General features: G+C 39.4%; 1 protein-coding gene across 4 annotated transcripts in view; it reads right to left on the bottom strand.

Moving 5' to 3' along the window:
- LOC134218517 (venom acid phosphatase Acph-1-like) overlaps positions 1-21286 on the bottom strand; it is a 29884-nt gene extending 8598 nt beyond the window's left edge. The window contains exons 1-2 of one of the 4 annotated variants that reach the window (XM_062697621.1): positions 20935-21286; positions 6509-6940 (exon numbers count right to left, since the gene is read on the bottom strand). In XM_062697621.1, the coding sequence (XP_062553605.1) occupies positions 6509-6706 (198 nt within the window). In that variant the 5' untranslated portion in view covers positions 6707-6940; positions 20935-21286. The other 3 variants (XM_062697624.1, XM_062697622.1, XM_062697623.1) reach the window with 3 other exon arrangements.
- Between the last annotated feature and the right edge of the window lie 5768 nt (positions 21287-27054).

The raw sequence follows: 27054 nt of genomic DNA, 5'->3' as shown, positions 1-27054 counted from the left end.
TCAGTTGACCACTTGAGTAATCGGAAGTCTGACCAATTTGCTCTCCACACAACACCAACACATACTAGTCGCAAGCCGTAGTCACTCACATTCATATCCGTAGATAACTTAATGTTTTTTTTTTATGATTCTTTCGGCGGCAGCCCTTGTCCCGCTGCACTGCTATCGATTACCGAGCTACTGTCGGACTTCCACATAAGGCTGAATCACATAAAGGCTCCCCCAGACCTACGTGATTTCATCGCCGCGACGGCGACAACTAGTCGTCGCGATTCTATCGTTGGGTCGCTGCAGGCAATGTTCTATCTACGCTTCCATACCAACGGCGACGAAATCGTTGTCGCCAAGCGATAGAATCGCGTCGCGACTGTCGCGTCGCGTGTGTTTGGGGGAGTCTTAAATCTGAAAACTCAAAAGGCTGAACTCGAAAGAGAGAAGTAAAAATCTTACATAAGGCTGAAAAAACAAAAGGCTGAAACACGAAAGGCTGAAATCGTGAGAAATAGATTACAATGGAAGAATTTACCTTTGTCGTTAATAGGGACACAAACGCAAATAAACCGAAATCTTCTGCCTTCTCCGACCCCTTGTTGTCTTTTTTGTCTGTAGATATAGAACAAAAAATTTGGAGGTTGCATAGAAAGGAACGAGACTTTATTTATTATTCTAGGTTCTTACATTTGGTTTTGCTTCTTGACCGAATTACTTCTATATTTTTATTCTTTATTCTTTGTTCTCCTTTCTAACTTTTTGTTATTTCCTACTTCCTTCTTCTTCCTTTGTTCCTTTTATTCTTTTTCCTTCTTCCTTTCTCCTTTTTCTTTTTTCCTTCTTCGCTCTACTTTCTTTCTTTTTTACTTCTTGCTTCATAGTTCTTCTTCTTTCTTTTTTCTTCATTCATCCTACTTTTTTCTTTCTTATTCCCTCTTTCCTCTATCTTCCTTCTTCTTCCTTGCTCCTTCCTGTTTTCTTTTTCCATAATTTTTCTTTGATATTTCCTTCCTTTTTCCTCCTTTGGTATTTTTTTTCTTTTTTTCCCTATTCGTTCTACCTTCTTGCATCGTCTTTCATCCTTCGTCCTCCTTTTGTTACTTCTTTCTTTCTTTTTCTTTACTTCTTTCTTCCTTCTTTCTTATTGCGTATTTCTTCATCCTTTTATCTTATTCTTAGCTTCTTTCTTCTTTTTCTTCTTTGTTCCTTGTTCCTTTATTCTACTTTCTTTTTTCTCTTTCTTCCTGTTTTCTTTTTTTTTCAACTTTTTCCTTACTTCTTTCTTCTTCTTTTCTGTTTACTTCCTTTTCCTTTTTCGTTCTTCCATGTTCCTTCTTTCTTTCTTTCTATTTCATTCTTACATTTATCCTTCCTTCTTCTATCTTCCTTCTTCCATATTCTTTCTTCAGTTTTTCTTTTTCTTCCTTCTCAAGTTTTTTTTATTCTTTCTTCTTCCGTATTCTTTATTCTTTTTTCTCTTTCTTCCTTTTTCTTTTTGTATCTTTACTCTTTCTACTTTTCCCATCTGCCTTTTTATCTTCTTCTTCATTCTTCTTTCTTTCTTTTTTACCCTTCTTATTTCTTCCAATTTATTCTTTATCCTTATTTTTTATTCTTGTGTGTGTGTGAGTCATCCTCTACCCCTCACCCAGCTGGGGGTGTTGGTCAAGTAGTACTACGAATAATTTGATCAGATCTCATGCTCCGTAATGGTGCCCTTTTTGTTACGAAGACTAGTACTACAAAGGGATTCACTTCTGAAGCAAGAAAGGTTCCTTCAGGTAGTGCGGGGAATGGGATGTACTAGTCGTTCATAACAGGTACAGCAAAACTTCACAAGGACGCCCTTATTCGTACTAACTACTCAGGGAATAGAAGGTAGAGAAGAGCCACCGTTGCTTACTAAAGCGTGAACCGGATACCTGGGACTCCCACAATATCCGCGGCAATAGAAGCAAACGATGCCCTGTACGTATTTAGTGATAAATTTCAGGAGTTTGAATTTTTTTATAGCAAAAGTAAATAATTGGAACGTGCTCACCATCCTCATCCTCACCGTCCACCATCCTCCACACTTCCAGTTAAACACTGCATTTCTTTTCCGTGTAGCTATGCCATGATGCCTTCCTGGAATAGTGGAGCTTCATCGGATCTTCCGTCGATCGATTGTTCCGCATGTTTTTCTAGGCTCGTATAAGTCGAGACAGCATATGCTTCAACATCACTGATACACTAACACTAAGCGAACAATCAGGAGAAACATTCCTTTATCCTTATTTTTTATTCTTCATCCTTTAATCATTCTTTATACTCGATTAAGTTGAAAACCGGAATACGGGACTAGCAAAGTTGGATTTTTCTCGCAATCCGTACGTTAAACCCAACTTCGCTAGTGGCGCTTAGACTAGCGCACTACTAGCAAAGTTAGGTTTAACGTACTGATTGTGAGAAAAATCCAACTTCGCTAGTCCACCATTTCGGTTTTTAACTTGACTAGCGATATTCATTATTGTTCTTTATTCCTTATTCTTTTACTGTTCTTCCTTCTTTGTTCTATATATTTTATTCAATCACTCTATTTGTACTCCGGGGGCCCTCCTTAGCCGTGCGGTAAGATGCGCGGCTACAAAGCAAGACCATGCTGAGGGTGGCTGGGTTCGATTCCCGGTGCCGGTCTAGACAGTTTTCAGATTGGAAATTGTCTCGACTTCCCTGGGCATAAAAGTATCATCGTGTTAGCCTCATGATATACGAATGCAGAAAATGGTAACTTGGCTTAGAAACCTCGCAGTTAATAACTGTTGAAGTGCTAATTGAACACTAAGCTGCGAGGCGGCAATGTCCCAGTGGGGGATGTAATGCCAATGAAGAAGAAGATTTGTACTCCATCGTACGGTTGGGATTCATTTCATCTCACCAATTATAACCTTTCGATACATTCCAACCTCCTGATATTTTACTGCCTTCTGTTACTTTCAGCCTTGTGAGTCTTTCAGTCTTTCGAGATTTCAGCCTCTTGAGTTCAGTCTTATGTGTTTCAGCTTTTCGTAGGACACCCCTACTGTGGTTTTTCACAAGCCCATAATATGATGAAGGAAGATTTTAGTGTCTTTATCACGATTTATTCTTACACCATCAAGACCATTTAATTTATCTACGTTACACGGAATCTACCCGAGCAACTGAACAGTCCCGTCCCCGTGCATAAGAAACATTTGCGTTGTGTTTGACAATTTTCCAATGGGAAATCCGTTATTCACGTTCGCTTTTCGATTCCAAAATTTTGAAAAGGCACCACCCAAAAAAAGCTCATACCGAGCAAATTTGTCATAAGTGTTTGTTGAATGTTGGGCCAGTCTAATTATTGGATTGGTTTTTTATGTTTATGCTTAGAGGGGGAGGAGGTTGTCTGAAGTATGACGACCCATACAAAATTTTCTAATGCTTCATACAAAAATTGTGACATAGGGTGGAGGGGGTTGAAAATGGCCAGTTTCTGCGTTACGTAATTAATGGAGTTTCACCTTATGTCTGATTTATGTAGGCGATGTTTGCCATCCCTCACCAGCACTGTGAATGTATGTTATTGTAGCCTCTATTGTATGTAAATGTAAATAGTAATAAATTGACCACCGCAGAGAGCGAATTGCTTCTGTTGTTCGTTCACTTTAAGGGTCGGAAATACCCAACCGGGAGTGTAGATCGGTTCTGATGTGTACCGTTGGAAGCCTCCGTGATACCTTCCCACAGTATTCTATTAAAACGCCTCAATAAGTCGGTGTGATTTTTAATATTGCCTATAATAGAAGGTTTAAAAAATAGCTCCAGGCATGGTCTTTATGATCGAGAGATTTGCATGCAGGCTACACGCCACCGATATTTGGATACACTGTTGGGAGACACTTAAATATATGATTTGATGAAAATGAAAATCAATAAGACGCCACTTATGAATTTCGCTGAAAAACCATTATGTCCGTTTTACCCCCATTCCACCTGAAACGCCAGGAATTGCGCGCTTTTTTGGATTGCTTTTATCAATTCTAGTGACTGATGTATCGGGTTTCCCGTTAGCTTTGTGTGCAAAGACATAAGATTGCCAATCCGGAGATGGTTGAGGTCGATTCTTGGTCCGGTCAAGTATGTTTTCGGATAGGAAACATTCGTAACAACAACAGATCCCCTTCGATTTTGCTGGAAAACGTTTTGTAACGAACATTTCGTCTCAAACTGTTGCACAGCAAAATCAAATGGGATATGTTGGGCACGCAAGTCGACATATGTACCAAACCCCTTATTGTGCTTGCTACCCCTTATTGTGGAAAGCTTTTAATTAATAACTGTGGAAAAGATAAGAAGAACACTAAGTTGGAAAGCAGGCCATGAAACTTGAATGTACATCCCTTGAAGAAGAAATGGTTGATGATGTATCATTCGATTAGGTAGCAATGAAGTGTTGTTCCCAGTATTCATCTGTCACACCTTACGACCTTTCTTCATCCTAATTCTCGATTTAGGCGGATTCGAAAGTGTACAATGCGTTCTGTTTCTCGTGTTGTTTTGGAGCAGGTACAGCTGCACGGTTAGAAAAAAGTACCTAATATTAGGTACTTTTCACTCAAATCGGGGGTTCAGTGTGGGAACCTAAAATTAAGTTATTTTTTCTTGAAATTAAGTAAAATTCACATAATATTAAGTAAAATATACTTAATTTTAAATAGAAACTAACCAAAAGTTAGGTAAATTTCACTCAACTTTTGTAAACATGAGATTACTCAACGTTGGGTTCCCACACTTTAATGCCCTTGTTGAGTGGTTTTGCTCTTCATTTTATGACAACAAAGGAAAGAGGGAGGGAGAAGCAAGAGAAAAAAAGTACCTAAAATTAGGTACTTTTTTCTAACCGTGTGGTATATAGTAAACCCGATCAATAATGTATAACAAAATGACTGATATTGATAAGAAAATTATTTTGAGCTTTTTAGTGGAATGTTTTCACCTGTCATAAGACGAGTTTAGACAATCCCATTGAATTCCACCACTTAATTGTATCTTGACAGATACGTATTTCGACCTCAAAGGTAAGGCCGTCTTCAGTGTCTCGTAAGTCGAGTCAAGTACGAGACACTGAAGACGGCCTTACCTTTGAGGTCGAAATACGTATCTGTCAAGATACAATTAAGTGGTGGAATTCAATGGGATTGTCTAAACTCGTCTTATGACAGGTGACTGATATTGTTTTAATTTTGATGTGAAATAAAACTTTCCGAGCACACATTTTTATCGAATTATCTAGTTATAACACACGTTGTTTTAAATAATAATCATTAATAGAATTGAGTTTTAATTTTGTTATGCATTCCTGATCGGGAAGGGTCCGCGACGTTAGGTATAATGGACGTTTGGCATAATTCTGCCTTCTTTATGTCATGGGCTGTTCTATGGATCATTTTATGCCTAACGGGGTATACCCGATCGGTAAAGCAATATAAACGAAGAAGGCAAATCTGATTCCAGAATAAATAAACCAACTTGTAGCCCTGAATGCGCAACCCTACTTTGGCTGATCAAACATTTTAAATTGGTCCATCCATTTTTCAAAATAAATAATAAAAAATTATCTTTGTTATCGCGTCGGTTCCAATTAACTCACACGAATGCAGACGCAAATTCTCTATAGCCCCATAAAGGGGCCCTCCTTAGCCATGCGGTAAGATGCGCTGCTACAAAGTTTAATGAACACCATGCTGCAAGGCGGCAATGTCCCAGTGGGGATGTAATGCCAATGGAGAAGATGAAGATTGTTTATTCCAACGGCGTATTTAACACTTCAACACGCGCGCGGTCCAATGGGTCTCTCTGAAAGGCAATTTTAGCAATACTTATTGGGAGGAACTATTGGGGTTAAGCTCTCACTTGATATGCACTCAACCGAGGTGGATAAACACAGCGCCTTTCTCTCAAACTGTGAACCACTTCACCTAAGCAGTCGCACCACAGCTAGTGGATGTACTGATGTCTATACTCTTCACAGGCGGACATCCCCGTGCGCAACACAGTTACCACTATTTTCTTGCCATAACAGAGCACTCCTTTTGCTCAAAATGTACACCACTACTTGTCGAAGAAAGCCGACTGCACTGCGAGATACCTCATTGCCGAATTAGGGACACTACTGCTGATGCATCCTGCACTCTGACACTTCCTTGCAAAAGCAGAGGCCTGAGACACCTCCATAGACAACATTTGTACCACTGACTGTGAGATGAGTAGGCAGCACACGAACAAGCAAACGAGTTACTACTATTCCATTTAATTCCAACACTTGGTTGCCACTTTACAGATACGTATTTCGACCTCAACGGCAAGGTCGTCTTCAGTGCCTCGTACTTGATTCGAGTCAACGATGTTTCAATACTGAATAAAAGAGGAATAATATAACTGTTAATAGCTAATAATTACACATTTTAAAGAGGTCCTTCCTTTTTTTTACTTAATCGCTACATTTTTCACTCACCACGTGCACTTGCTTCAGCTCGTAATCTTTGGCTGCCTTTTCCAAATCACTATTACCTGCCAACTGATCGGAAACTTCAACCGACTTTTTGGTAGTCGTAGGAGCACTGTTAACTCCGTAGATGGTAACCACGATCAGTAACGAAATGACTACGCTTCCAGTCAACATGATGAGTACGCGGCGGCTTAACGAATACATATTTTCACCACAGTAGCTCACGGTTTATATGCAATGTCCGGTCCGCTAGAGGAATTTGTTTGTTGTTTTTCGCCAGTATAGCACAACAATAAAAATCTACAGAACTGAACGATCGTTTTTTTAATTTTCAATGCTGGACCTTCGGAAATTACCCCGCTAATCGGTTAAACGTGATCCTAGATAGCATTCTACAATGTAGTTGGCGCTCCAGGTGCTTCACCATCTGATTCAAGTCTGAAAAACAAGAAACGCAAGAAAAATATATAAACGCTTATATGGGATTATTATTGTAATAAAAAAAATCAGAGAGAGATAACAAAATTAAGAACAGAATGTTGGTAACATATGACGTAGCAGACGATCTTGTGTTCGCTCTACTGATAAGTAGGGTTCCGAATCCCATTTTCGTTATAACGTAAAAACAAAATCGCTGGTCAATTTAACAAAGTAATACACTTTATGCACCACTTCGTTTTGCTGAGTAATGTTCATGGAATCTCTCATATTGATCAATTCTAATGATTCTAGCAACGATTAATGTTTTTCAGTAATTTCCATTCACTACACGAAAAATTCTCAACCGTCATTGTTGCCGAAAAAATAGGTGTTACAATATGTACGCAATTGCATTCACCTCGTGACTGAAGATCATTGGAGTTAGAGAAAAGTCTATTGGGCAGTCAATTTTTATTGAAAAACTTTCAAACAGGAACATTTTTAAATACTGTTTTGACTTAATTATGCTGCCGAAACAGTCCCTCACCCTAAGTTATTACAATGGATTAAAATTTCCGGTCTAAGGTAATGTATTGTGAGGTACAAAATAAAATCTGGTTTTGCGTCTAAAAAAATCAGCTGCTTAGTCAGAACTGTTTTGACATATTGTTTATAAGTATTGCTGTGATACCTTGAGCTATTTGTACTGCGGATAAACTTCGCTTTGGCAATGAGACAATGTACAACAAAGTTTTTATTAGAAGTAGAAGGCACAATAACTGCGGAACTGATTAATTCGTCTTAAGATGTTTACGGAACATTAACTACGACACTGATAATCAGTTGATTTTCATTCATGTCCAGCTCAACGGTCAATATGTATATGAAACGTAGTGCGAAAAAAATTGGTCATACGAGTCCATTGTGATTTACGAGTTTATAGCTCGGGCTTCACGTATACTATGGACAGGGGGTATAAGCACCTTGGTACAAGATAGCAAGAAAATTCATTACTTCAGGGCGATAATTACAGAACCCATAACTGCGAGATTATTTAGGTTTATGAGATAATAATGGACTAATAATAATATGCTGATTCGATTATCAAAAAGATCGGGTTTCTCCGCAAGCAAAATCTCCACTCGACTATGTATCAAAAGGTTGATGGCCAACTGCATGGCCATCACAATATGTACGCACTTTGAAAGTTATATGAAATCAGACGTAATTATGATTAGAAGGTTCCTTGAACTCAGCAAGAGATCTTTAAGTATCTTCATGAGACTGGTAATCGGGCGCCCTCCTAGTGGATATATTAAAAACGTCGAACATGTTCAGCGTGATACATGTCGTTTCTTTAACATATAATGTAAAATGTCGAAACATTAAATGTTAAATTTTGTTGAGCTGTTGTGGTACAGTACAGGGTTCTTATATCAGGGTTCACTCACTTCGACAGTAGATGGGAGAGACTAGCGCGGGGGTGAAAAATTCATTTTCAGTGCAAAACATAAACAAACTCGGTGGCTGCCCCATATAAAAATCCAAGATGGCTGAATCATGTAATTGGCATACTGCTACACCTGTTTGTATTCACCTTGGTACAGTATACTTATTCTTTTCAGCTTTTTGTTAGCTTATCGCTTTTGGCAACTTAGTCAACTTAGTGTATTTGAGGTAGATATAAATGATGCATTATTTTTATATCTCGAGCTCTACATTTTTTAATTGTGGTTATATACAAAATAAGAAGCATTGGACTGTAAATCATAGAAATCCTACCTTACTGGAAGAAGAGGCGTCAAGGTTAAGTATTCGGTTTTTGAAACAATTTTGAAAATTGGTAGCAATCACGGTTAAAAAAAGCATCCAAAAATTTCACCCGATAAGCTTACACGCCTTCCCGGACAAAAGCGCGCGCATCACGCAGCCTCCATTTTGTTTTACTTATAGCTGCCGTCAATGCCAATAAAGCCTTGAGATAAAGCTACTTTTTCACATCACCCACATACATTCACTTGTCCTTCGCACACACTGCACTGCTTGAAGCTAGCTAAATAAAGCTTCCACCGAGAAAGCAACAACAACATCATACACATGCTGATTAGTTGATCACCCGCGAAATCAGTGCTAGACGGTTATGAAATTTTCAATGGTAATTAACGGGAATAATTTCCAATAGGTGGCTTTTGAGCGATTAATAAATGATCAAATGGAAACTGTTATCAACTTTGCATACAGTACTGAAATCGCAAAGGGTCCTACCGTTGTTTCACATTTCCAACGGTGCCATAATGGAACCTTTTGAAAGCCTGATTAAAGTGAGTTTTGCTTATAATTCCAGTTCTCTATTATAGTAGAGTGCTCCTAAAAAAACTTTGATCGTAGCGGTAATGCTGCATTTCTCGTGCATTATTAAACAATAGTGTTTGGAGATAAATTCGTAAATACATGCGCCATACAAACACCATCCACAATTGCACACGTGCATGGAGACTAGACTGGCCCAATAAACAAAAAGTTGTCTAATTCCTCGGGGCACCCCCCAGGATTGTGTCTTTGGGTGAGAAAATCAATCTCTGAAAATTTCAGCTCAATCGCTTGTTGTATAAGCTGGCGCATTTGATTTGAAGTTTGTATGGGGATTTCAGCCAAAATGTATAGGAAAATACACCTCCGTCACTCATTCGATCTGGAAATTGGTTCTGATTGCTCGATTGACCTCAGAATTGCAAAAACGGCAGTTGGTATGCTACAGAACAATTTCACAGAACATTGTATGATGATTAAATGAACTTTTATATAAGTTTCGGCTGATGCGATTCGATCAAAAAACCCAAAAATATACAAATCAGCTTCTAATAAATCAGCCGAAAATTATATAAAAGTTCATTTAATCATCATGCAATGTTCTGTCAAATTGTTCTGTAGCATACCAACTGCCGTTTTTGCAATTCTGAGGTCAATCGAGCAATCAGAACCAATCTCCAGATCGAATGAGTGACGGAGGTGTATTTTCCTATACATTTTGGCTGAAATCCCCATACAAACTTCAAATCAAATGCGCCAGCTTATGCAACAAGCGATTGAGCTGAAATTTTCAGAGATTGATTTTCTCACCCAAAGACACAATTCTGGGGGGTGCCCCGTGGAATTCGATAACATTTTTTTCTCCCCATAGTAATCTGGGCCAGTCTAATGGAGACGCATGGTTAGGTTTGGGAAAAGTGCTGCCAAAAGCTATTTCTCGGAATCCTACTTGCTCTGGAAATTATTTATATTTTTTTGCATATCAATCCGTTATGGTTATGTGTTTTCAGTTAGCCTTGCAAGCAAAGGATTACCAATCCGGAGATGGCGAGGTCAATTCTCGGAACTTGGGCTCATCAACATCCGCTATAAGCTGCGTAGGAAGGCTTGCGTAGCTTATGTAGGGAAAGCACGTGTCACCGCACCCGAAGGAAGCGGTTACCTCCAATACTTCATCTGGCAAAATGAATATTCGTCTGAATTTCTTTTCATAATCCTTTTCAATTCACACAGGATATTTTTCTATTTATTTTTGCTGTATTTACTTGAGAAGATCTTCAGAATTTTTTCAAAATATTCTTTTGAATTTTCTCTTAAAGATCTCCTGTATCTCTACGACAATTTTTATTAATTTTCAAAAAAACTTTTAATCGATTTCCTCGTTCCAATTATCTTCGGATAATACTTCTTGATTTCTAAAGCAAATTTTTTATGAAGTTTTAATGGTAATTATTCTAAATTTGTCGGCACGGCAGACGAGCAGGACACTGCATAGAATGCGCGTTGTGAGCTATCCATGTGAAATTCCCATAAAATCTCGTAGTGCATTGGGGTCCATTTCGACCCAAGCACACCCAAAACAACGCTGTAACTTTGTAACGCAACGAGATAAAAATCTGAAAAAATATGACTTTTCCTAACTTACGGAAACTAAGATACCCTGAAAAAATCAGCTTTCAGCAACATCTAGAAAAGGCGCCACAAAAAAGTGAAACATTGTGTATTGGGGTCCATTTGGACCCAAGGTTTCATCATGATCACAAAAAAAACTCAAATTTCAACCCATTTTCGATCTTTAGACACCAAACGGAAGCTGTAGGTACAAGCCCATGGGGTGAATAATCCAAATTGACATTTCCAGTCCCCGGGAAACCTGTACTAAAGAGGCACTGTTTGAGCTTCTCAATTTTGCATCTAATTTTCAAATTTCGTTTTATGAAACTTGGAAATATGTGCTCTGATGATCCGAACTGTATTTGCTATGTTGTATACGCCATTTCTTGGCAATTTTATCATTCGAGCGCTCATCGGAAAGCCCTCTGGAAGATCCGGAACATCCGTAAAAGTGGCCAATTCTAAAAGTTCATCCCAGAGCTTTGCGATTTTTTCGTAACCTTTCATTCTGGAAAATTGTGGGTGCAATCAATAGTCAATGTCTTCTGTGACCTCCAAATTCCCCAGAAATAGATCTCTGGAAGGTCCGGAACAACCGTAAAATGGCCAATTCCAAAAGTTCATCCCACAGCTTTGCGATTTTTTCGTAGAAATCCATCCAGACATATTGTGGGTGCAATCAATAGTGAAAGCCTTCCGTGACCCCCAAACGCTCCCGCAATAGCTCTTTGGAAGTTCCGAACGATCCGTAGAAGTGACCAATTCCAAAAGTTCATCCTAGAGCTTCGCGATTTGTTCGTAACCATGTAGATTTCGAAGTCTAATGTTGCATTTGTTCCCTTGATAACCAGTAGATCCAAGAAAGGTAATTTACCTTCCTTTTCCTCCTCGTGGGTGAATTTGATGTCTTTATGCACGTTGTTTATCGCTTCCAAAATCCTGGGTAGATCTTTCCGGTTGATGATGCTGAAAATGTTTTTTCGTCTGAATCCTGCTTGCCCTGGAAATTATTTATATTTTTGCCTTTCTCGTACAACTAAGTTGTACCGAAAGGCTATCATTTCACTCCAAATTCGAACTTTTGATAGAAGTCCCGGAGATCCATAGTGTTATATACCATTCGACTCAGCTCGATGAGCTGAACAAATGTCTGTCTGTCCGTGTGTGCGTGTGTGTGTGTGTAAGTGTGTGCGTGTGTGTGTGCACAAAATGCCATAAAAAAACATTAGCCAAATTTTCACATAGAAACTCTTAACCGATTTTCTTGCAACAAGTTGCATCCGATAGAGACTAAAACGCTGTTGATCACTATTGAATTTCATAATAATTGCAAATTGCAAAAAATATATAATATTAAAATAGTGATGAGACATAGTCACATAGAACAATAATGTGTTATGATGCCTTGCATCTATGAATATTTTATCCGTGGCTTCCCATTAAGAGTTTCATCGCACTATAAAGATGCTCGTGTTGCACGCATTTAGGCGTAAGTATGCTCTTCGTTCAGTTTCATAGTACTATGAAATTGTCCGAAAGTCAAACTTCGAACATAGGAAATTCGAGAAACTTTTGGCAGCGCCATCTGTCGTCTAGTAGTGTAAATTTTCTATCATAACATTAGACGGTGTAACTGTTTTGCCTTTCTTGTACATCATCGAGGTGTAAGCGTAAAAGCTACATTTATTACCTTTTTGCGCGAGAAAGGCGCCATCACCGTTAGGTGGATTAATCTGGGTTTTGCATATCAATCCGTTATGGTTATGTTTTTTCAGTTAGCCTTGCAAGCAAAGGATTGCCAATCCAGGGATGGCGAGGTCAATTTTTGGAACTTGGGCTCATCAACATCCGCTATAAGCTGCGTAGGAAGGCTTGCGTAGCTTATGTAGGGAAAGCACGTGTCACCGCACCCGAAGGAAGCGATTACCTCCAATACTTCATCTGGCAAAATGAATATTCGTCTGAATTTCTTTTCATAATCCTTTTCAATTCACACAGGATATTTTTCTATTTATTTTTGCTGTATTTACTTGAGAAGATCTTCAGAATTTTTTCAAAATATTCTTTTGAATTTTCTCTTAAAGATCTCCTGTATCTCTACGACAATTTTTATTAATTTCCAAAAAAAAACTTTTAATCAATTTCCTCGTTCCAATTATCGTCGGATAAACTTCTTGATTTCTAAAGCAGATTTTTTATGAAGTTTTAATGGAAATTATTCTAAATTTGTCGGCACGGCAGACGAGCAGGACACTGCATAGAATGCGCGTTGTGAGCTATCCATGTGAAATTCCCATAAAATCTTAACCCTCGTAGTGCATTGGGGTCCATTTCGACCCAAGCACACCCAAAACAACGCTGTAACTTTGTAACGCAACGAGATAAAAATCTGAAAAAATCTGACTTTTCCTAACTTACGGAAACTAAGATACCCGCTTGTGGGCTTCGTGGCCGTGCGGTTAGCGACGTCAATCGTCTATACGCATGTGCTGTGGAGTGTGGGTTCGATTCCCGCCCCGGTAAGGAGAAAAATTTTCGTAAAGCGAAAAGCTCTCCACTGGTCCACTGGGTGTTGTGTAAATGTCCTGTCCGTTGTCTCATGCTAGATGTTAAGTGTTCAGTCTGTTCGACCTCTGGTCGAAGACGGTGATTCTGTCTTTTATTTAAGAAAAAAAAAGAAAAAAAAAATCAGCTTTCAGCGACATCTAGAAAAGGCGCCACAAAAAGTGAAACATTGTGTATTGGTGCCCATTTGAACCCAAGGTTTCATCACGATCACAAAAACTCAAATTTCAATCGATTTTCGATCTTCAGACACCAAACAAAAGCTGGAGGTACAAGCCCATGGGGTGATTAATTCAAATTGACCTCTCTAGTCCCCGGGAAACCTGTACTAAAGAGGCACTGTTTGAGCTTCTCAATTTTGCAACAATTTTCAAATTTCGTTTTATGAAACATAAAATTGCTTGGAAATATGTGCTCTGATGATCCGAACTGTATTTGCTATGTTGTATGTATACGCCATTTCTTGGCAATTTTATCATTCGAGCGCTCATCGGAAAGCCCTCTGGAAGATCCGGAACATCCGTAAAAGTGGCCAATTCTAAAAGTTCATTCATTCTTTCATTCTGGAAAATTGTAGGTGCAATCAATAGTCAATGTCTTCTGTAACCTCCAAATTCCCCAGAAATAGATCTCTGGAAGATCCGGAACATCCGTTAAATGGCCAATTCCAAAATTTCATCCCAGAGCTTTGCGATTTTTTCGTAGCAATCCATGCTGACAGATTGTGGGTGCAATCAATAGTGAAAGCCTTCTGTGACCCCTAAACGCTCCCGCAATGGCTCTTTGGAAGTTCCGAACGATCCGTAGAAGTGACCAATTTCAAAAGCTCATCCCAGAGCTTCGCGATTTGTTCGTTATCATTGATTCTTCTGAATTGTGGGTGCAATCAATAGTGAAAGTCTTGTGTTGTTTTAAATAACAACCATTGATAGAATTGAGTTATAATTTTGTTATGCATTGCTGATCGGGTCCTGGCGAATTGTGTATGCAATCAATAATGAAAGTCTTCTGTGACCCCTTGATGCCGACCCCGAAATGGTACTCCGAAAGATCCGGAGCATCCGTAAAAGTGGCCAATTCCAAAAGGAATTCACGGAAGAATTCCCGGAGGAACTACTAATTCCCGGAGGAACTACAGTAGCCGTTCGATAACTGCAAAATGTTTACTTTTCAGTTAATGAATGCCGTTCGATAACTGCAATGCATTCTAGATGTCAAACTGTTGTCAATCGACGTCAGATGCAATAAAAGTGCATCTAAATGTGCAGCGCACTGCAGCTGTCATTGAGTCTGACATCGGTTTGAAGCTTAGCGGTCTAATAACTGCAAAACTGTTGCAACTATCGAATTGCAGTTAAAAAGCATTGCAGTTAAATGACTTGCAGTTATCGAACGTCTACTGTACTAATTCCCGGACGACCTTTTTTAATAAGTTCTGGAGGGATTTCCGGAGGAATGCCTTTAGGAACTTACCGAGAAATTAATTGATGAACTTATGGAGGAATTTGCGGAGGGACTTCCGGATGAATTCTTGGATAAACTTCTAGAGTAATGCGTTTAGGAACTTTTTGAAGAATTGCTTGATGAACTTCCGAAGCGATTACCGGAGGAACTGCTGGACAAACTTCCGGAGCAAGTTCTGGAAGAACTGGCTTGATCTATTACGGTCACTTTTGGAATTGGCCACTTTTTACGGATCCGGATTCGGATTTTACGAAGGACTTTTTATCATTGACTAGCAGACCCGACGAACTGCGTTTCGCCTAAAATTATTTTTTTCTCTTATTATATCTCGAGCAATGCGGAAATTTCTGTTTCATTTGTATGGGAGCCCCCCTTTCCAAAAAGGGGAGGGGTCTCGAACTATCTTAATAACCTTTACCGGTCCCAAAAACCTCTGCATACAAATTTTCACGCTGATCGGTTCAGAGGTTTCCGAGTCTATAAGGTTCAGACAGACAGAAATTCATGTTTATTTATATAGGAGAACTGTTCCATTTTCCATCTCACTGAACATATATTCATCTAATCGCGAACCAAAGAAATACGGCACCAATTTCGTCACTTCTGTTTGCTAACATGTGCTTTTTCGTGGGATGAATATAGGAGCTATGAGATAAAGTCCAGGAGCTGTAACCCTAGATAAAAAAAAATTTGAGCTTTTAAGTGGAATGTCTTCACTTGTTATAAGACGAGTTTGTACAATTCCATCTAATTTCACCACTTGAATGTACCTTTGACAGATGCGTATTTCGACCTCAATAGTAAGGCCTTCTTTAGGATTTTCACTATTAATTGCATACATAATTCACCCTTATGAATGAAAGCAAAAATTTGCAAATCTGTGAGATGAACTTTTGAAATTGACCATTCTAACTGATATTCCTGATATCCCGGAGGACCATTTAGTGGACATTCAGACGTCATAGAAAATTTCCATTACTGATTGCACAATTACTTCCCCGCTATGGATGGTTTCGAAATAAAATGTGAAGTTCTGAAATTATTCGTTTTTGCGAATGTCCCAAATTTTCCGGAGAACCGTTTTGTAATCATTGCCGATGGAAAAGGATTGCTTTTGCTGTCGATTGCAAATGTAACATGCCGTTAACCATGTTTTCTAAAAAATCGATTGTGATTAACTGTTGGTAGGTCACAGAGGACTTTCACTATTGATTCCATTTATAATTCACCGTTATGAATGCTAACAAAAATGTGCAGCTCTGGGATGAACTTTTAGGATTAACCTATTTTACGAATGTTTCGGGTTTCCTGAGGACCGTATTGTGGCTATTTCGGGTCACAAAAGAATTTCACTATTAAAAAAGTCAGAATACATATTCATATTAATCAAAACAATTATGCTATTATGTATGATACTGCCATCCGTCTAGCCACAATACTGTCCTCAGGAAACCCAATTCGCTGATATAAACAATTAAAAAAATGTATACGAGATGAACCGGCCTAGGGCCGAGAATCTCGTGAATAAAGATAATTCAATTCAATTCAATTTCAAAAACTTGCTTCGTGATGAACTGTTGGAATTGGCCACTTCTACGGATGTTTCGGATTTCCCGGGGCCGTTTGTGGTCATCACAGAAGACCCTACACAATTTATTGCGTACACAATTCGCCTGTATGGGTACGAATCAAATAGTTATGCTATGGAATGTTTTTTTGTAATCTGTAGCTGTAGGTTTCTAGGATAAGACCATGTGGTGATTCATCCAAATTGACCTCTATAGTCCCCTGGGAACCTGTACTGAAGAGGTATTGGCTTTTTTGGGGAGGCACCTACATAGCCATAAATTCCCTGTTTTTTTACTGCTTCAATGCAAGAACGAATATGCTGCTTTCAATCAAATTTCAGAGCTCTAAAGCTGATATCCAGCGTTCTGATTTTGTTTAATATAACTTCCGACGTTCTGTATTATTAAATTTCCGATCGAATAATTTTTGAACATTTCTGACCAGAGGAAATTAGAGGGCTGACCGCGACAATTAGGGAAAGTCTCCCACATCAAGCCATTTAAAGGAGCTCCGGAGGGCACTGCACTAAACGTCTCCTGGACCTACAGTTTTACTACCAAGGTTTACCTGGATATTCCTTTACTTCTTTTCCTGTAGTTGGATTATTTTTATCTTTATTGTTTGTTATGTTACATCTTAGTTCCCTTTTCGTCGATGTTTCACGGATGTTCCGGATTTTCCAGAGGTCCGTTTCGGGAGCATTTGTTTTTTTTTGCACTTTTTTATACTCTTCATTTATGTGAAATTTTAAATTTCAATTTCTTCACTCGTCGAGAGTACCAAGGCCAGGGGCACTTGGCAGGGGGAGGAGGCAGGATGGCCTCCCTCAGGTACAACCGTGGGACCTTCCATTGTCAGATATTTATTCAAGTAACCTTAATATCTTCTTCTTCTTCTTCAATGGCTCTACATTCCAACTGTAACTTGGCCTGCTCTATGCTCGCCATTGTGTGAGTACGTATCTTGTATGGCAAGTACAATGGATACACTATGCCCAGGATGTTGAGAATATTTCCAACCCGAAAACATCATAGACTGACCGAAAATCGTACTCGCCATCTCCGGATTGGCAATTCTACGTCTTTGCACGCAAGGCTAGTGGAGACCCCTATAACCTTAATATATGAACATTTTAAAACTTAATACTTACAATTTAAAATTTGAATAGAAATAGTTAATGACTATGGTTAATGGTCGACGAAAAGGGAACTAAGATGTAACATAACAAACAATAAAGATAAAAATAATCCAACTACAGGAAAAGAAGTAAAGGAATATCCAGGTAAACCTTGGTAGTAAAACTGTAGGTCCAGGAGACGTTTAGTGCAGTGCCCTCCGGAGCTCCTTTAAATGGCTTGATGTGGAGACTTTCCTAATTGTCGCGGTCAGCCCTCTAATTTCCTCTGGTCAGAAATGTTCAAAAATTATTCGATCGGAAATTTAATAATACAGAACGTCGGAAGTTATATTAAACAAAATCAGAACGCTGGATATCAGCTTTAGAGCTCTGAAATTTGATTGAAAGCAGCATATTCGTTCTTGCATTGAAGCAGTAAAAAAACAGGGAATTTATGGCTATGTAGGTGCCTCCCCAAAAAAGCCAGTACCTCTTCAGTACAGGTTCCCAGGGGACTATAGAGGTCAATTTGGATGAATCACCACATGGTCTTATCCTAGAAACCTACAGCTTTAGTTTGGTGCCTTGAAGATCGAAAATCGGTTGAAATTCGAGTTTTTGTGGTCGTGATGAAACGTTGCACAATGTGTAATTTTTTTCTAATGCATTAGGAAGCTTTTGATGCAAGTTTTTCACGATTTTCTCAATTTTACTCGGTTTATATTTTAAAATTTTCGAGAAAAGTTCTTATGAATTTCCAAAAGAAAATATTTTGAAAAAAAAACTATGACGAAAGGTCGAATAGACAAAACGTCGCAAGGGACAGAAGGTAGGAGGGGAGTTCCAAAAGCATAAAAGGTCGATAGGGACAAAAGGTCAAAAAAGAAAGAAAAAAAAGTGAAAGACTAAAAGAGAAGGAAGAAAAAATAAGAAAGAAGGGCAAAGAGAGGAAAAAGAAGGAAGAACGAAGAATTGAGAAGAAAGGAAAAGGAAGAACTAAGGAAGAAGTAAGACCGGAAGAAGGAAGAAGGAAGTAAGAAAAAAATAGAATAAAGAAAAAGTAAGAAGGAAAAATGGAGAAAAAAGAAGAAAAAAAAAGTACAAAAAGAAGTGAGAAGGGAGAATGGAGAGAAAGAAAAAAGAAGGAAGAAAACAGAAGGATGAAGGAGGAAAGAAAAAAAAAGAAGTAGGATAAGGAAGAAGGGGGAAGGAAGAGGAAAGCAGAAGGAAGACGAATGAAGGAAAAAGAAAAATGGAAGAAGGAAGATGAAAATAGGAATAATGATTAGGAAGAAGGAAGATGTAGGAAGCGAGGACCAAATGAGAAGGAATATTAAAAGGAGAAGCAAAAAGAAGATAGAAGAAAAAAAGAAGGAAGATAAAAGAAGGAAGAAGGCAGTTTTTTTTACCGTTTGTTCCTCGACCTTTTGTCCTATTCGACGATTTGTCCTTTCAACTTTTTCTCCTTTTCGAACATTTGTCAATTTGACCTTTTGTTTTTCGAACTTTTGTCATTCGACCTTTTTTCCCTAACCCATTCTACTGAATTTTCAACGATTTTTTTTATGAATTTCTAACTTTCTCAATGTCCAAAGAAAATTATTCTGCATTTTCAAGGGAAATTTATTTTAATTTCCAAAGGATATTTCCAAAGCAAATTTTTCTGAGTCTGCAAGGGATTCTTCATTCTAAAGACTTTTAATCAGAGAGTTATTTTAAATTGAATTTCCAACGGAAATTTCTCAGAACTTTTAATGCGATGTCTTCTAAATTGCCAATTAAAAAATCTTTCATAATTTCCACTTGATATTCCTGTTTTTTTGGTCATGTTTAAATCAAGGGAAAATGACTCTGTCCAAAATATATCCATTTTCCATGTCGAAATTACATGTCTGATGTCCACAAGTAAATATTTCAGTTCGCAATATATCACATTTTACAGCTTCCGTCGTCGTGGGTCAGCGCCCCTCACAGACAGTCTGGAGGTCGGATAACAAAATCGTTCAAAAAGGTCTCTTATAATGAGGTTTTCTTGTCCTCAGATACCTATTCTACAAGCATTCTATATACTTGAAACAGTGACTTATTCTCACTTCCATTTGACCCATTGTCACACCCGACGACGGTACTAAAAGAAGTTTGCTCAATAATATTCTACTGGGAGATTTCAATCAACCCGGTCTTGTCTGATCCCCGTCTGGCCTCTGGTTTGCGTTTCCTGATCCAGTAAATTTGACGACCACCCACGCCAACCGCCAACCGATGGATGCTTTTCTGCGATTAAGCCAGATTAATTTGATATCCAATTTTCAATATCGCTTCCTCGACTCGGTATTTGTATACGAAAAAGCTGCGATGTCCTGCCATATTCCAGTTGAACTCTTGCTTACAGATTTCGTCTCAGCTTTTTCATAAAAACTAACCTATGATTTGGCATTAGTTCAATCCATAAAGCGCAATGTAATAAAAGCGTTCTACTTAAAAAAGAAAGCGGTAGCACCTGAGAGCAATTCTATCAGTCATGAAAAATAGAGTGAGAGCTAAACTCGCCTGATATTTTACATCTGTTCAAATAAGTATAGAAGGTTCAGAAAATAATGTATCGATCAATGTACCTATCAAGTTTCTATTTTTACTGATTCGCGTCTGGCATCCAAAATTGATAAGGAGTTCGCGAATCAACACTATCAAAACTGTTATCTACAAACACACAATCAAACACTCCACGAGGGAATCACTTCACCGATTTTAAATAATTAGGTATAGGCACCGGTTCACCGCAACACTGCTATATTTCAGCTGGATGTAGAATTATCTCAAATTTTCAATCAGCAACAATTGTTAATCCCTTGGAGCACGGTTCTATATTCATCGTCATCATCACTAATTGAAATGCTGCTCACTGGGTACTAAGCCGCTCATCATTGCACCGCACGCGCGACGACACCGAAGAAACGTGTGCTTTTTTCAATTGGTGACATGCCACGAAATTCTAAAATCATCCATCATTATTCTCGTTAATGTAGGTAGGTATATAAGTAACTACTGCGTGATTGTGCGAAAAAGAATAGTGCAACTCAATCTATTTTAAACATCTGTCGATGCTGAACCAGACAATGCGTCTCGATTGGCAATCTTCATGATAGATAGAAAGAATTAGAAAATCATACAGTTTAGAAGTGCAAGATGCAGTTCTAGAGCCGGGCCACGTACCGCATAAAATAACACAAGAAACCATGTATTGACCCCAACGCTCGTAATCAGTATATAGCTGGCTTCCAAATTAACGCTCGACGAATAACCAATCGCAATCTTCAACCAAAAACACAACGAACTTCGCGAAGAGCCAACTGGGAGAGATAGTGCCGCTAACCTTGTAGATGGATCACTGGCACTGAAGCGATGAGTGGGCTGCAAAGAACTGGTGCGGAGATCCCATTTTCGTTTCATTGTGGGTCAATAGCATTACATGGCCGGCGTTCAAAAGAGTTGTTGTCGTCAATCTCCGTCTATTAATGTTTAGTATCTCTCGCAAACTAGTCAACAATAGGACTCACGAATCGACTGTAAACTGGGGGCTATGTGGTTTTATCTTTTTTTTTGCACACGCACAGACTGGTTGAACTGTTGGTTGCGTCCATATTATACTCGATCGTAGCTCGGCACTCGCAACGCGTTAGCGGCGAGCTCCGTCTTCTAGTCTCGCGATATATTCGACAACTGTGTATGGAATCGAAGAAGTACCTGGTTTAGGCTCCGCTACTTAAAGTTTCTATGCACAGTGGTACTTTTAGGATTGTTATGTAGGAGGATTAATAAAAAAAAGTTCCTCCTGTGTTAAGAGAGTTGGAGTTTTAGAGGCATACTTTTTATATCCTAGGAACGCATGAGTGGTTTAGAAGCAATCAAACAAAGAAACTTATGAACTTAACCATTTATTAGGCACTTATTCTTTTTTCTTTGTTAGTCTTTATTCTGTCTTATAGTTAAAGACTAATAGTTGATTTGCATTATGTAGTGGACAAAATGTAAAAAAAAAATAAATGTCTACTCGTAAGTCTAATTTATGTCCACCCATCAGCGCTGCTGGATTCTAGTCATATTTTAATCGATCGGCGCGTTGTTCAATACCTGCGTGAGGTATATGTATGTTTATATGCTTTTCGTATATACGGGAAAGTGGTCTATAATAAAACCACAAAACTGTAGGAACGCTGATTATGAAGCTCTTCTATGTTGAATAAATTAATTATGAATCTAACAATCATTGCCGAATTTTCGTACCATATGAAACAGAATATAACAACTCGACTCGAGCAGGAGAGAATAGCTTTAAAATAATAAGGTAACCACTAATTTCATCCGATGATGTGCAGAAAATCGTCACTCGCTGCCTGGATTTGTCTTTGCCGTGTGATGTGATCCGTCTAGTTCCAAAGGGGAAAAATGTCTCGAACATGTCGTTCGTTTCATTTAAAATTGGACTCGACCCGTCGTTACGAGAGCTGGCATTATAGGCATCGACTTGGCTGGATGGACTAGTATTCAGGGAGTTTGTGGACCAATCAAATAACTTCCGCCGTCCAACTTTCAATCCTCCGATATAAAGCGTTCTGATGCGGATGGTGCGAGCCCCCGGGCTCCCATCATAGGCGAGTATTTAACATAAGCTTTGTATTCTCAGACACTCAATATTGCAGGCGGACGCCCCTATCGATGACTGCGTGTTCTTCTTCCAAAATGTTCAAGGTGTTCGTACTAAAATTGATGACCTGTTTCTGGCTGTTGCCGACAGCAACTATGACGTTATTATCCTAACCGAGACCGGATTGAGCGTCTTCATCGATTTTTTTTTGCAAATTTTTGGGCCATCTTATAATGTATTCCGTTGCGATCGCAGCAACTTGAATAGCAACAAATCTAGTTTTGGCAGTGTGCTGGTTGCGGTTCATCAGCGTCATCCAAGTGTGCGCTCCAGCACGCATTGCGGCGAAAGATTGGAACAGGTGTTCGTTGATGCAACAATTGATAGTCATCATGTACTGATTGGAGCTGTTTACATCCCGCCTGACCGCAGTAACGATGCGGCTTTATTAGACGAACATGTGGCTTCCGTTCGTGAGCTGTGCGAAAACGATTCTTATGATGACCGGATCTTAATCTGCGGTGATTACAACCAACCCCGCCTTCAATGGACACGTCGTACGAACGGCAACGTAGTGCTTGCTGGAAACATATCTATTCCTTCATCAAGTTCTAATTGATGGAATGAATTTCTACACTTGCCTACACAAACTGATAGTAAAAATCTGGTAAACTGAACAGCTACCGGAGGAGTGGAAGGAAGGGGTTATATGCCCCATCTACAAGAAAGGCGACAAGTTAGAGTGTGAGAACTTTCGAGCGATCACCATCCTTAATTCCGCCTACAAAGTGATATCCCAGATCATGGGAAGTTATCAAGCCGGCTTCGTTGACGGCCGCTCGACAACGGACCAGAGCTTTACTGTACGGCAAATCCTTCACAAATGCCGTGAAAACCAGGTCCCAACGCACCATCTGTTCGTTGATTTCAAGGCGGCATACGACAATATAGACCGCGTAGAGCTATGGAAAATTATGGACGAGAACAGCTTCCCTGGGAAGCTTACCAGACTGATCAAAGCAACGGTGGATGGTGTGCAAAAGTGTGTGAAGATTTCGGGCGAACACTCCAGTTCGTTCGAATCGCGCCGGGGACTAAGACAAGGTGATGGACTTTCGTGCCTGTTGTTCAACATTGCGCTAGAAGATGTCATGCGAAGAGCCGGGTGTAACAGCCGGGGTACGATTTTCAACAGATCCAGTCAATTTATTTGTTTCGCGGATGACATGGACATTGTCGGCCGAACATTTGCAAAGGTGGCAGAACTGTACACCCGCCTGAAACAGCCTGAAACTTGAAAGTTGGACTGGTGGTGAATGCGTCAAAGACAAAGTACATGCTTGTGTCTCGAACCGGCGGAACCAGGCGGAACCGAGCGCAACAGGGCCCGCCTGGGAAGCAGTGTAACAATAGACGGGGATACCTTCGAGGTGGTCGAGGAATTTGTCTACTTTGGATCCTTTCTAACGGCTGATAACAATGTTAGTCGTGAAATACTAAGCTTCAGAAGAAACTGCGGTCAAAAAAGATTCGCCACCGCACTAAATGTGTCATGTACAAGACTCTAATAAGACCGGTTGTCCTCTACGGACATGAAACATGGACAATGCTCGAGAAGGACTTGCAAGCACTCGGAGTATTCGAGAGACGGGTGCTTTAGACCATCTTTGGCGGTGTGCAAGAAACCGTGTGTGGCGGCGAAGAATGACATACGAGCTCGACCAATTCTACGGCGAACCCAGTATCCAGAAGGTAGCTAAAGCTGGAAGGGTACGATGGGCAGAACATGTTGCAAGAATGCCGGACAGCAACCCTGCAAAGATGGTATTCGCTTCCGATCCGGCAGGTACGAGACGGTGTGGAGCGCAGCGAGCGAGATGGGCAGACCAGGTGCAAAACGACTTGACGAGCGTGGGGCGTATTTGAGTATGGAGAGATGCGGCCTCGAACCGTGTATTGTAGCGTCAAATTGTTGATTCAGTGTTATCTGTTTAGATGTAAACTAAATAAATCAATGAACTTCTTAAACTTGAAAAATCAGCATGATCGTATTTTGGATCTAGTCTTCTGCTCGAACAGTTTTAAACCCAACATCAACACGGCAGCCGTTCCACTGTTGCTTATCGACTTGCATCACCCTCCGTTAGAAATGTTCTTTCCTATTCAACGTACTTTCCGTTCTGACGACATCCATCCTGTGGATTACGAACCGATTCCCGATTGCAATAAGATCGATTATGACGCGTTATCTGCTTATGTCCGTACCTTTGATTGGGGCCGATTTGAAGGCTTTCGACAAGATCGACCACAACATCATGTTGTCCAAACTATCGCGCCTCGGAGCAACGACCAAACTCACTTCGTGGCTTGGTTCTTACCCAACTGGCAGAACACTCCGTGTGAAAATTGACTCGTACGCAGTACTGGAATTTCTCATTTTCAATGAGAGATGTCACGCGATGTTAACATATCGGCCCCTTTCAATATCTATAGAAACGCGAAGGATGAATGGCATGCTACAAAAATCTCAAAAAATATTTGTCCCGTGACAGGGCATGAAAGTGTGCAATATCTGCTTTATTTTTGTGCTTATTTCCACTTTCAACCCGGTGATTTAATGGAATATGATTAATTTATCGACTAGTCACTATTCTTTGCATATATCTATCTATTGAAATAATTTAGAAATTATAATTTTAAAATAAAGCACAACATCCTTTCATGACTGCCTTTCACGCGAAATTGATCAAAGAAACCACGATTCTTTCATTTGGTCGCCTGAAATAGAAAAAGGCGCTTTGCTCTCTGTCTTATGACGATCACGACTTATTCCAGTACTGCTCGTACGTTTCGTCCCCTTTCTGCAACTTATCTGGCGTGCCACAAGGAAGTAACTTGGGACCTCTGCTGTTTACACTCTACTTCAACGACGTTCCGTTGAAATTGGATTTGGATTGCAGAATTATCTATGCAGACGACCTGAAAATATATCTAATAGTCAGGGTTTCAACTTTTTGTTTCAATGAGACCAAAGCAAGCGTTTCTCGGGCCAAGGGAGAATCTTTTTTCGTTGTTTATGTTGAGGATCATCTTTCACCTATCAATCTTTCTCTACAATTACCCTTGAATGATAAACGAAAATCTTGCCTATTAGATGAAAATCCTTTTCCGTTTCATCACTTTTACCCTCTCACTCACTTTTCGCGAGAATTATCACAGAACAATTACAAAATTGTATGGCCGCGCCGGGATTCGAACCCAGAATAGTAACAATAATAGCCGCAGGGATGCGCTTACTCTAGCCACACCACCACGCTATCTGTATGAAAGCATTAGATTATTTGTATTACATAAGCGACTACTATTTGCATTGAAGATGCCACCAAAAGACTCGAATATGAAAGAAAAGGAGCAAACCAACGTTTGGCGGCAATCGAAGTGAGCGAAAAATGGTTATCACTCGCCAGGCTGTTTTTCTTTCACGAAAAGCGATTTCCCCCCGAAAATTTTCGTGAGGGAGCATCCTGTGCTCCTGAGATTGAGTGAGCGATACGAACCCTGCTAATAGTACGATCAGTTGATGACTGTCATCGTCTGCAAAGTTTGTTGAACGTGTTCATTACATGTGCACCGGTCCAATATTAGGCGGCAGCGGCGTTGGTCAGAAAGCCATTTTTTTGGTTTGTTTCGGGAGGCGAGGAATCTTTTGAATTTCGCCTGAAAAATTTGATGAACTTCCTCAAAAAGTTCTTTAAGTTTTTCCAAAATGGAATTTATATTCGGATTTTTCACGAGAACTACTTTGAAGTATCAAGATTTTTTTGGAATTACCAACACAAGCTCTGGAAATTTTGAAGAAAATTGTTTGGAATTTCAGCAGCAGATTCTTCGGAATTTACATATGAAATTGTTCCAAGTTTCTACAGGAAATGTTCGTAAAGTTTCTTTCGAGATTCTGTTGAATATTTTTCGAAATTTACACAGAAAAATCCTCGTAATTGTAGAAGAGTGCGGCTGGTAGAATGGGTGTTTTAACGTTGGCTTGCTCAGTCTAAAATAATTAAGACGGCTAGTTTGGCATGCCCAACGTTAAAAACTAGAAGTCTATGGACTTTTCAAGGGAAATTCTCTGAAATTTTTACGAGAAATTCTCCGGAAATCAACAGAAATTTCTTAACAATTTCCGCGGAAGGTTGTTCAAAATGTAGATCTTGATAATTTTTTTTTATTTCAACGGAGAATTTTTAAGGAATTTCTTTGGGTGTCTAAGAGAAATTCTTCGTACAGTAGACGTTTGATAACTGAAAGTCATTTAACTGCAATTCTGTTAAACCCCTGAACTTCAGAACAATGTCAAAGTCGATGATAGCTGCATTGCGCTGCATAATCAGGTGCACTTCTATTGCATCTGACGTCGACTGACAACCGTTTGATGTCTAGAATACGTTGTAGTTATCGAAAAGCAATTGAAACGTAAACGACTAGTGTATTGTTCATAAAAAATTCTTGAGAAATTCCATTGGCTGAAAGAAAAATACGGCCGAACCGATAATTTGTCCGAAAAAGTCGTATTCCCTAACATGTCATTCGGCCGAATAGGTCATCTGTCTGAAATATATATAGTCAAAAATGTCCGTCCACTAGTTTGGCCAAACCGCATTTACGACGATTGGCCTTATTGAACGAAAATTCGTAACCACTCTACTTTGTAAGCCAGAAGTCATCTAACCAAATCCCATTGGGCCGAATTGAACGTATATCCGAAACTGTCATCAGGTCGAAAATTGTTTGTCCACAAATGTTGTTTGGTCGAAAGCGACATATAGCCGAAAGAGACATTGGACCGAA

Source organism: Armigeres subalbatus, chromosome 2 (genome assembly GCF_024139115.2).
Source record: "Armigeres subalbatus isolate Guangzhou_Male chromosome 2, GZ_Asu_2, whole genome shotgun sequence".
Taxonomy (NCBI): domain Eukaryota; kingdom Metazoa; phylum Arthropoda; class Insecta; order Diptera; family Culicidae; genus Armigeres; species Armigeres subalbatus.
Note: the sequence above shows the minus strand (reverse complement) of the source record. Positions and strands in the feature narration are given on the sequence as shown.